The sequence below is a fragment of the Pelodiscus sinensis genome, chromosome 8, assembly GCF_052426305.1.
Source record: "Pelodiscus sinensis isolate ZL-2025 chromosome 8, ASM5242630v1, whole genome shotgun sequence".
NCBI lineage: Eukaryota > Metazoa > Chordata > Testudines > Trionychidae > Pelodiscus > Pelodiscus sinensis.
Window position 1 is genome coordinate 40,152,667 of NC_143059.1, and position 12,435 is coordinate 40,165,101.

At 44.3% G+C, this 12,435-nt stretch overlaps 1 protein-coding gene across 1 annotated transcript in view; it reads left to right on the top strand.

The window, feature by feature from the left end:
- The window catches only part of TNKS2 (tankyrase 2), an 89,906-nt gene extending 78,420 nt beyond the window's left edge, over nucleotides 1-11,486 (top strand). Inside the window, exons 24-27 of the mRNA XM_075935130.2 lie at nucleotides 5,719-5,824; nucleotides 6,492-6,678; nucleotides 8,299-8,455; nucleotides 9,300-11,486. Coding sequence (XP_075791245.2) covers nucleotides 5,719-5,824; nucleotides 6,492-6,678; nucleotides 8,299-8,455; nucleotides 9,300-9,362 — 513 coding nt within the window. The 3' untranslated portion in view covers nucleotides 9,363-11,486. The remainder of the gene's footprint in view (nucleotides 1-5,718; nucleotides 5,825-6,491; nucleotides 6,679-8,298; nucleotides 8,456-9,299) is intronic.
- The last annotated feature ends 949 nt before the right edge of the window (nucleotides 11,487-12,435 follow it).

The following is a 12,435-nucleotide window of genomic DNA, read 5'->3' on the forward strand; positions in this document are numbered from 1 at the left end:
CCCACAACCCTTCCTTTCACCCATAGGACAGAGTGGTGACAGTTCCCTCTGATGTCCTTTGCCCCTGAATTGATGGATGGGAGGAGGTGGTCTGCAACAAAGTCCCATTCTCCGGGTCTCTGCTGACCCTCCAGCTCGTGACGCATGCGTCAGATACTGGTGGGGGGCCCATCTCAGAGACATACAGATACAAGGTATGTGGCCCTGGGACAACCTCTCCCTGCACATCAGTGTCAGGGAGCTGCGGGAATTCCATCTTGCCTGTGCGGCCTTCCTCCTTCAGCTCAGGGGCAGGTCAGTTCTCATTCTTTAGCATGACACATTGGCGGTCTCATACATCAACAGGCAGGGCGGGGCCCAGTCTCCTCACCTATGTCGAGAGGTCCTTCAGCTTTGGGACCTATTCATTGGGGCGGATATTCACCCGGTTGCCTCTTATTTCCTGGGATCCCAGAACACCCTGGCAGAACAGCTGATCAGGTCCTTCTCTGGCCATGAGTGGTCCATCAGAGGGCATGGGGCCCTCTGGATTTTCCGCAGATGGGGTTTTCCCCTTCTAGACCTGTTCACCACCTGTCGGAACAGGAAGTGCCAGAGATGTGCTGTTCATCCCCTGGCCCAGGGCCTACTCTATGTATTCATGCCTTTCCTGCTGGTCCACAAGGTGCTTCTGCAGGTTTGGGAATTCAGGGTGTCCCTGATTCTCATTGCTCTATCATGGTCCAGGCAGCACTGGTTCATGACCCTCCTGAGCCTGTCCTGGGAGAGGCCAGTTGCTCTCCCACTGGTCCCAGACCTTATCATGCAGGACTTCGGAAGGCTTTGCCACCCGGACCTACGGTCCCTGCATTTTATGGCTTGGAAGCTCCATGGCTGAAAGCGGCAGAGCTACAATGCTCAGCGCGCATGCTGGCGGTCTGCTGGGGAGTGGGAAACCTTCCATTGGATCTACATATCTGGCCAAGTAGAAGCACTTCCACATTTGAACTACCCAGAGGGGTGTATTGCCCATGGATGCCCTGGTCCTGCTGGTTCTAGACTATATTCTGGATCTTAGGCTATAAGGGTTATCCTCTTCCTCACTTAAGGTTCGCCTAGAGGCTATCTCTGCTTTTCATCCAGGCTCCAGGGGCAAGATCCTCTTTGCAGACCCAATGGTAAACAGATTTTTGAAAGGCCTGGACAGCCTTTATCCACATGACCAGCTGCCCATCCCCAGTGGGACATCAGTCTGGTTCTGTCTAAACTTATTGGACCTCCCTTTGAACCCCTGGTGAAGTGCTCACTGTGGCACCTTTCCTATAAGGTATTCCTTCTAGTGGCCATCATGTCAGCCAGTTGTGTGCCCGAACTGAGGGTTCTTACTTCAAACTCCCCCCCCCCCCCCACACACACACACAGTTTTTTTCAAGGATAAAGTCAGATTGCACCCCCACCCCGCCTTCCTTCCTACATCTAACTTCCTACGCCACGTCTAACTTCTGTGTGTTGAAGGATATTTTCCTGCCAGTCTTTTACCCCAAACCCCATGCATCAGGTAAGGAACAGGCACTGCAAATGTAGATGTCAGGAGAGCTTTAGCCTTTTATTTAGAAAGAACAAAGCCTTTCTATAGGTCTCCTCAGCTCTTTGTAGCCATTGCAGAGCCGCTGAAGGGACAGCTGGTCTCTGTGCAAAGGATCTCTTTCTGGATCACAGTCTGTGTTAGGGAGTGCTATGGGCTGGCGGGAGTTCCAGCTCCTCCCCTCACGGCACTCTCTACTAGTGCTCAGGCCTCCTCTGCAGCTTTTGTGGCTCAGGTCCCAATCCTGGTCATCTCTGGGGCTGCCACATGGTCCTCTGTCCACACCTTTGCCAATCACTATGCACTGACCCATCAGGCTAGGGAGGATGCAGCCCTGAGTAGGGCTGTCCTCTGCTCAGTGGAAGGGTAAAACTCCAACCCTGTCTCCTAGGGTTTCTGCTTTGGAGTCACATACGTGGAATGGACATGAGCAACCACTTGAAGAAAGAACGGTCACTTATCTTTTAACTGTTCTTCAAGATGTGTTGCTCATGTCCATTCCAAATCTTTCCGCCTCTCCTTCTTTGGAGGGGTCCGGAAAGAAGGAACTGAGGGAGTGGAGGTCCAGCAGGGGTATATATTGGCCGGTATAGCGGCACCACTCCATGGAGCTCCCCTGCTGGCCCAACGGGAACTGATAAGGGAAAAATTTCCGACACCATGTGAACACTGTATGCGCACACCTAAAGGGAATGGACGTGAGCAACACATCTTGAAGAACAACAATTATGAGGTAAGTAACCATTCTATCTTGATTTAAATAATATGTTTGGGTTTGTAGGTTTTAGTTACTTTCCTAAAGAAGTCCATTTTTTCAGTGGTTGGTATGACTGCTAAAATATGTTGATTTGCTGCTGCTAAATAGAGACTTTGCATTAATTGTGATTTTTTTGGGGGGGAGGGGGGAGGTCTAACCAGGAGGATATACTATGTTTACGCAATTGTACAGCTCATTGTATATTTGTTCAGATATTTATTTTTTACATTTTACCATTTTGGAAAATAATAATTTCTTCTTTACTACCTGATGGTTTATACTTGAAACATTTACTAAGCTCCATTTGAATGGAAATCTAATTAAATGTACCAAAACAGCATTTAAAATGTTTCTATTAGTTTTTTAAAAAACTACCTTAAATGTGCTCTATACATAAAATAAAAAGTAAGCTTTTAAAAATGTTTTCTCATGAAAATTAAATTATTAATCAAAGGAAGTTCACCTGAACCTCCATACTCTGGGTGTCCCTGACTTGGGAACACCTGTGGTTTGGACCCAGGCAGAGGGAGGAGGAAGTGGCTTTGCAAACTGCTTTGCAGGATGTGTCCCTCCCCCCACCAGCTAGATCAGGAGTCCCCAATGTGGTGCCTGCGGGTGCCATGGCGCCCACTGGGGCATTTATGTGCACCCCCTAGCTCTGCCCCCGGGTGCCCGGCGCATGCACAGCGCCCACCACCCAAAAAGGTTGGCGACCCCACAGCTAGGTGAATGGCAGAGCAGAAAAGTGCTTCTCTGGAGGCTTTTTCCCTGCCTCTCCTATAGCAGCAGAGGCCAATGCCTTGGAGTGAGTGTGCCTCCAGGAGCAGGGCACCAGGTAAGCACCCCACTCCCATCCCCCTCTTCCACCTGCAAGAGGAAAACAAGCTTTCTGCTGCTTAGCTTCTCTTATTGACTACTAGTAGGTGTACCTGGCATTGCTCAGGTCTGCAGCAACTGAACGAGTATTTTCTTTTTTTTTTTAAATAAATGAAAAATATACATGTGTTATGTCAATGTATTTTTCAAAAATGAAGGGAAAAGAACACTGGAGTGAGAGTCTGGGGATAAGGAGGAGCAGGGGGCTTACAGTAGAAGTTTGGGAGGAGGGGAAGGGTTTACAGGGGCCGCCTATGATGGTGAGGGTTGCACTACTCTGGCAGTTATTCCTCCCAGGTGGCCAGGCAGCACTCCTCTGCCAGCGGGCCTCCCCATTTGCTCTCACCCTCAGCCTCCAGGCTATTAGGGGGAGGAGGGCAGAACCAGGCTCCGGAGGCTATCGCCCCCTCCTGGACCCACAGCCTACAGGCTATCGGGGGGGGGGGTCGGGGATGCTCTGGGGGCTGCCCCCTCCTGCAGTGCCCCCCGCCCCCTGCAGTCTAAACATTTACTCATGGGACTCTCACCTGAGAGGACGTAGGGTGCGCAGCAGTCGGAGGACTCTGTCAGCAGGGGAGGCTCCAGGGGCTGCCCCTGTCCTCCAGTGGCAACCCTCCCCTTCCTATGGCCTGCAAGCTGTTTGGGGAGGGGCTCAGCTCCAGGGGCTGCTCCCCCTTGCAGATGCCCCCCCCCCCTTTGTGGCTTGCAGGCTGTCTTGGAGGTTAGGCTCTGGAGCTTCCCTTCTACAGCTGTCTCCTCTTCTCCCCACCCCACCCCAGCTTGCAGGCTCTAGGTTTGGGGCGAGCGGGCTCCTTACCAGTGTGCTGGCAGACAAGATGGCGGAGCACCAACCCTTGCTGGCTACTGTCTTGGTGCTGCAGCTTTCCCTATTGGCCATTCTCAGTATTGCATCTCTCCCCTCTCTGCCCCCTCCCTTTACATGTTTTGGGAAATAGTTCCCAGCTACTTCCTGTTTTCCGGGCACTACAAGACCTTGACCTTAGTTCGTGGCCAGTAGGGGAAGCTGCATACCAAATGTGGTGGTCCTGATATATAGATATAATTGAGGGGAGAGAATAGTCATTTCCTGTCAGCAATTTTTAGGGGGCAGTTCAGCCATCCACACAGCCCTTGAAAGACTAAAAATAATATAGATATGCAATGCAGAACTTAGGCATTGTGATATTCAGAAAATTTGAGTTGATCTCAAAAAGATGTATATTTTTCCCTGCTTCTCTATATAATCTAAAAAGTGTCATCCTTTAAGATATCATATTGTTTTGCTTATTTAAATAGTTGTAATTGGTCAAGGCTTAGGTCTTTAACATAGGTTGTAATAATTCAAAATTTAAATTAAATGAATAATTAAACTTTACATTTATTTTTAAAAGAAAAATGTATTTAATTTATTTTTTTAAAAGTTTTGAAAAAATCATCAGTTTTTTTTATCCACCAGGGCTGGAGGTGAAGGGGCTAGAACAGGGGCGGACAAAAGGCAGCTAGCAGGCCAGATTCGGCCCACTGCCACCTTGCCAGCACCCTTAATACACAGTAGATCGCGACACCGGCTGCTAATTATCTGGATGCTGGGAAGGGATGGGGAAGCTTCGCACACTGTTCCTGCTGACTAGCAAAATCCCGTTGGCCAGTTTCTGGCCAATAGAAGCTTAGAAATTTTTCTGGAGGCAGGGGCAGTGAGTGAAGCTTCCTCCCTCTCTCACTTCCTCCTTCCTATGTTGAAGCAGAGTCGTACGGAGCAGCCCACCAAGCAGACAGGCATGGAGCCTGTCTCAGGTTCCTGCAGGGCTGCTGTCTGGGAGCCACTGCCTTTGGCACCCCACATCTTCTTTCCCCCCAACTACCTGACCCAGGTCACCACCCAAACCCCTCTGTTTCCTCTCCCGACCTCCTCCAAGTCACAACTCCTTCTCAGACCCTGCACTCCCTCCTATACCTTTGTACTAGTCCAGAATCCTCTCTTGCACCCATCTCCCCCCCTGGATCCTGCATCTCATTCCCCTGCCCCAGATCATAACCCCTTCCTTCACCCAAACTCCCTCTGACCCCACACTCCCTCCTGCACTACAGTCCTCTATTCCAAGCTCCTTTGACCCATAGTCCGAGACACCCCCCCCCCCCCCATAGAAATGCAGCCCTTGACCACTTACCAAAATCTTGAAGTGATTTCCCCATTAAAAATTACTGTCCACCCCTGGGTTGCAATGAGACTGAGAGCAGAAATGCAGTGGTGCAGATCCTTGAAAGTGAATGGCTTAGAACAGACGCGATTTTAACTTAGGTTTATGGTGGTGATGATTTTACTCACTATGTCACGCTAAAAGAATTGGATTCCATAGAATCTGCGGGAGATAATCTCATTTCTTCTTTAGAAATAAATGTTCCCTGTTTTGGAGTGGCTCTATGCTATACCCCTTATTCTTCACAATGACTGTCAAATGATGGAAAAACCTTCCAATTTTTCCTTCAAAATAAAATTTGAACTCTGATTTAATTATTTCAGATTCAAAAAGTGTGTAACAAAAAACTCTGGGAAAGATATGCTCACAGAAGGAAAGAAGTTTCTGAAGAAAATCATAACCATGCTAATGAAAGGATGCTGTTTCATGGTAAAATCTTGGACATTCAAAATTTAATCCATTATCATACTGTTAATCCTTAGGGAGAATTTTTTTTGTTGATGCCAAAAAAATTATGTCTACATTTATGTGAACTAGGAACCTTTTAGGTTGTGTTCACGGCATCTGTATGGTTGACATATACTGTATCACTTTTGGTGCACACTGCTATTCACATATGGGTTGCCAGCCCTTTAGATTTTTCTGGAGTCTCCAGGAATTAAAGCTTAATCTTTAATTAAAGCTTGCCATCTGATGAAGCCTCCAGAAATATGTCCAAACAAAACCCCTATACACCAAACTGTCCAGGGAGACTCCTAGACCTAAACTCTGCAGAAAAGGTGTCCAACATCTGAGCAGGTTTCCCTGCAGACAGGTCAAGAATTGTCCCTTTCTAATATTTTGTGAATATAACAGTGTACACTGCTATCATACAGTGACTATTAAGTGTTTAGTGTGGCAGACTGATATTGCATTACATAGTTGCTTTGACTTGCTGAAAAATGATCGGTTTTAACAAAAGGTAACTTAACTGCTAAATCATAGTTTTTTTGGCAGGGAGATATAACAATCAATAAGCTCTTCAAATTATTTAATGATTACATAAAAACTGTAGGTGATGAATTTTAAATATTTTTCCTTGTTAATTTACTTCTAGGTTCTCCATTTGTAAATGCAATCATTCATAAAGGTTTTGATGAGAGACATGCCTACATAGGTGGTATGTTTGGAGCTGGGATATATTTTGCTGAAAATTCATCCAAAAGCAATCAGTATGTGTATGGAATTGGAGGTGGCACTGGATGCCCAGTTCACAAAGATAGATCTTGTTATGTTTGCCACAGGTAAGTTAAAATACTTTGTACGTGAATCGTTCTTAACCAATAAATGATTTTTCAAGTGCAGTCTGTGTTAGAGACAGTCAAGTCCCCTGCAGAGTCTCTGAAAGCTTAGTAAGGATGTCTGCCTTATGCACTAACAGTTAGAGCAGATAATACTGCAGTATGAATTTTGGTAGCCATCCTTTAAAACATAGTACAATCTGCATTGCCCATTCCTGGATCTTTTAAGGTTGTAACAGACATTGCAAGACATACCTCCTGTCAGATCCCAAAAAACCAGAATTGTGTGTCCTGTACATGGAGAAAGTGGTAATTTACACTTGCCCCAGTTGCCTTCCTAAGAGTTTTTATTTGAAGCAAGGCAAGACCTCCAAGCTTCTTTGATAGCCCCAACCAAAGAGAAAGGTATGACACTGTTATTGGAGGAGGGCTTAGGATTCTCTTCAACAGATCAGATGAGAGAGACTTTCTGCTTGCTCTGTGTGAAGCGTTTGAAAGGTTCCCCGCTGTGTTTCTTCCTTTTAAATGTACAAGGAGGGTCTCGAATGAGCACAGACCTACAGATTGGCTCCAGTATTTAGTTGATCTACAAATGTGCTGAAACTCCTTGCCTAGACTTACTCCGTTTGGGCAGTTGCTGCTTCCCAATAGAGAAGTAAGTGCCTAGTCGACTACCTGATAAGCTTATTGGCTAGTTGAGTAGTGACTCAACTAATCACTTCTCCTCCCCTTGGTGCCTCTATCAGAGAGGGACAGCAAGGGCGGGAGCAGGAGCTGGTGCTGAGGGGAGCCAGCTTTAAAAGCTGGTTTCCCCCCAGCACTGTCTCCATTCAGGGTAGGAGAGGCAGAGGCATCCTACTGCTGTGCCTCACCCTTTGAAAGGAAGAGGCTCATCAGGGAACATTTCAAAGGGAGGTGCAGCTGTCGGGACTCCACTGCAGAGAGGACTGCTTTGTCCCCGCTCACGTGGGTTCCCTGCTATGTTTCTTCCTTTGAAATGTACAAGAGCCACAGGCAGCTCTTGTACATTTCAAAGACAGAGACGCAGCGGGATAGCAAGCGCCCACCTTATCGACTAATTGAGTAGTCGATGGAAATTCCATTTCTCTATTTTTTGATTAATCGAAATTTAACATCCCTACTTCCCAGGCAAAACCAATAGTCTTCCTATTCTTTGGTCCTCTCTGTTGCCTATACCCTCTTCCCAAGTTAGCTGTAGGCTTCTTGGCCTTCCTTTCCAGGTGAATGTGGGACACTGGTTGTTTCTCTCTTATAGTCTGTACTGTTGCTGATTGTGCCACAGAATGCAAATGTTAAAGAAATTAGAAAACAAACATGAATTTGAGTGGGTTGGAAAGAGTAATTACATTTATGTAAGTATTTAGATAACTGGGCATGCATAAGGAAAGGAGGACAGAAGAGCAACCTCATCTAATGTACTGACAAATTCTGATATATAATGGGGTTAATCTGAGCAAGAGTTTTTAGTAGACCTCTTTGTGGTTCACTCTGCTGATAGAGAAGACAGACATTCAAACTGAATATAGCTTTTGAATGGCCAAGAAATGTTTTTTTCCTACTTTCCAAATGTTTTTTAGTTGTAAAAGTTTTTCTTTACTATAGGCAGTTGCTGTTTTGCCGTGTAACTTTGGGCAAGTCTTTCCTGCAGTTCAGTGCTATGAAAATGGCTCATTCTCCTCCAGGACATCATTCAGTTACTGGCCGACCTAGTGTAAATGGACTAGCTTTAGCAGAGTACGTCATTTACAGAGGAGAACAGGTAGTGGGTTTTGGTTTTGTTTTTCATTGTTAAAACACACTTAGAATAAACATACAGTAAAACCTGTGTTATCCGGCACGCCTAGGGATTAGGGCGTGACAGTAATCTAAAAATTCTGGTTATCTGGCGGGGGGGGAGGGGGCACGGGAGCTGTGTAGGGCCTCTGGGGTGGGCATGGGAGCCATGCAGGGGCTGTGATGTGGCCTGGTCGGGGGTGTGTGGGGAGGGCCAGGTGCAGCCTGGTGGGGGGTGGGGTGGAAGCCAGGAGGCAGAGGTGGCAGGGGCGGCCTATTGGCAGCGGGGCGCACACGGAGGCTTGCCTGCTGGGGGTGCCAAGAGCTGTGGTTGGAGCTGAGATGCTTGCTGCTTGCTTTCGGCTGCCATTCGCTGCTCCCTCAGGTACGTGCTGCATGCTCATCTGAGGAGTGGCCCAGAATTTAAAGGGCCAGTTTCCTTCTTCTTTTTTTTTTTTTTTTTTTTCTGTCTTTACCTGGGTCAGAAAGTTGCCGGTTTCTGCAGTTTTCCAGATGCTTAAGTTCAGGATAGCTCAGGTTTTACTGTGCTAAGAAGCCAAAATGCCATTTTTCACTGTTATGCCATTGACACTGAGCCTCTTTTCTGGATTTATTGGAGTTGGCCTTTTAGTGCATATAAATAAAACCTAAGCTTTTAAAATTGAGAATCAGAGGTCCTTGTTTACTGAATACTTCCAGCAAATTATATTTTGTTCTCCCTCTACATGATATAAATGTTAGAGAATTTCTTGCCATATGAGGAAAAGGTGTAAGATGTGTGTTATGAATTTGCTGATAAAATTAATTTTACTAAATCATTTGCCTTTCAGGCTTATCCAGAATATTTGATTACTTACCAGATTATGAAACCTGAAGCTGCCATGGAAGCTTGAGGCAAATTGCTTTTGGAAATCAATGGATCTGAACATGAAGATACCAGTACCTAACAACTTCTAAATTAAACTGAGTTTATTATTTTTTTAATCCACAGGCATTGTGGCAGAAAATGTGACAAAATCTAGCATTCTGACTTGATAAAGCTTTAATACTGTACAGTGTGTTTTTTAAAATTTCAAAACTTCCTCTTTTTCAGCACTTTAACAGATATCATTCCAGGTAAAACTGGATTTGTCTGTACTAAATTATAAATAAAATTAACTTGAACTGTGCTTTTTTTAAATGCAACACTACATTGAAATCTAGCAGAGACTATAATGTTCCACACAGGACTTCATTTTACTTATACTGTGTTCTTTAAAACACTGCATTTACACTGAATACAATTTCATTTGTAAAACTGTAAATACAAGCTTTTGTACTAGCCTGGTATTTATTTACATTGCTTTGTAATATAAGTGTGTTAGAACTGCAACCTTGTACAAAGTATTTTTTCCAAACATTGCATTGTTCATCTGTTTTTCATCTTACACAGCAGAAAATTTTGATTCCAGGGTTTGTCTCTTGGGAGGCGGAAGAATAAATTTGATTTTAATTATTTAGAATTAGTGTTTGAACAGTTATTCAGAAGTTACTTCTGCAGTTTTATTTATGAAATATGCATTCCTGAGAATCATTGCCTATAAAAGTAAGATGCTCCATTTGATTATTGAAGTATTTTCCCACCTGTTCACTAGAATTTCACACTTCATGTTCATTAAATTGTCTTCCAGAATTTCTGTTGGACTATATCTATAATTAATCAGTAGTCTTCTTTCAAAGTTATTAGATCCTGTGAGTTATGGCTAATAAATTATTTTCCTTGAATGTAGATGGAAATTTAACTTCAAGGATGTGTTTCTACATAAACCCTGACATTTTAACACAAGGAAGTTGAATATATAATATGTATTGTGAGAGTGAACAGATAAATGATGTATTTATTTTCTGGCACATCTTGGTTAGCCAATATAAATTGTGGGTGCACACAGAATATGAACATTATGGGGTGGAAATCTTTAGGTGACCCTTGTCTCTTTTTGTTTATGCTCAGGCTGGTAGCTTTAGCAGTAATGGAAGCTGGCTGCTGCAGTGCTTTGTGCTGAGTGAAATTAAAAGGATTTTAGGATCCTAATATGTTGCATTCAGCTTGTTGTATAAAACATGTATGCACAAGCAGAGAGCTACTTCTTTATACAGCTATTGACTATTGTTATCCCATGAATACCTCACGGAGGATAAGGGAATAAAGGAGATAAATCATTTGAGAGAGAGATAAATAAATGCACTGTCCTCTTATTCACCTCATCATAGTTTACCTGAATTCAGTGTTTAACTCTATCTGCATTTTTTACCTACATATTTTAAAATATGTAAATAAAAGGCAGATAAATTGTACTTGATATACCATGGGCTTAATTTCTAACTGAGTTAGAACATATTTTATTTGGTTATATTTCTAGGATTCTGTCCTATAAGATGATGATTCTGCAGGTTATATGACCTTAAAAGGTTTTAAATATAATAATTAGCTAAGATTATTAAATTGTCCTAATGACAAGATGATGTAATTATTCTGTACACGAGTAAGTGTACTGAAACTTACAAAATTATGGACGAATCTGAGTAATAAGATCATGAAATCTAGCTCTTGCGAAAAGCAATATTGACAGTGAATAAAAGGTACGTTAGTTTAAGGTATTTTTCTCAGCATGTTGCCCACTCCTGAATTTAATATAATTCTGGAACTGGTGGTTATGCAAAATCTTTAATATGATTAAAATGTTCATGTTTTAGTTTCATTGCTAAAATATTTCATTCTCTATAAACTGCCTAATGTGTTGTTAAATATTGTGATAGCACTTAAGTGGCACCACAATGTTGTTTTTGTCAGTTTGTTTTTGCATGATATACCTTGCATTCTGAAAGTGGAAATTGTAATGGTTTGATAGTCTTGACTTTTGAGGTGAAACTTCTATCTCTTGTGCAATTAGGTCTGCTTTACTCATCTTATAGTGTCTTACATGTACTGTACCACATTCCATAACCATTTAACGCAAAATAAATTTAAGTTCACTGGTTTTCTGGCAGCGTGGTAGTAATTACAGGCGTAATGAAAGTATATTGATCAATCTTTCAGAGTACAAGAATGCATATTATCACAATCTGATTACAGGGTCAGGATCCTCGTGTCAGGTGAGCATCTCCTTAGCAACCCCCCTCCCACCCATAGAGCCTCCTTTCAAAGGTGAGCCACCCTGGGGCCAAGGACCTGGTACGACCCCCTGTGATAGAGGAAGATACAGGAGCCACAGCGCCCCAGCCAGAGTGCAGCCAGATGGTACCCCCAGTGTGACAGCAGCATCACAGAATGCAGAATTGATGGAGAAACAACTGGGCGCTATAGAGTCATCATCGTCCTCACCGGACAAGGCCTTAGGGGACCCGGTCCTGCCACTTCCATCAATGTACACTAGGGCTCATCAGGCTCTGCTGAGGAGGTTGGCTGCTAATCTGGGTATTCAAGCAGAGATGGTCCAGGAAGACTGACGCCATGGTTGACATCCTTTCAGGAGCCACTCCAGGAAGAGTGGCGTTACCAGTCAATAAAATGGTGGACAAGTTGTCCAAAACCCTATGGCAAACCCCAGCCTCAATCCCTCCCATGCAAAAAGGGGTGGAGAGGTGCTATTTTGTCCCTCAGGAGGGTCACAAACACCTTTTCACACACCCTCCCCCAGCTCAATAGTTGTGTAGGCTGCAGGGCATCAGAAAGAGCATCAGGGACCCCCAGGACCTACTCCTAAATTGAAGGAGCCCAAGAAACTTGACCTCCTAGGAAGGAAGGCCTACCCCATGAGGGTCTTAGTTCTGCATCACCAACCAGTAGGCGATACTGGGTAGATATGCCTCTACAATACGTGGGCAGCCATGGACAGATTTAAAGACCATCTCCCACAAGAGTCGTGGCAAGAATTTGGGGCTCTAACAGGAAGGCAGAACAGTCGCACAGACAGCGCTATGGGTGGC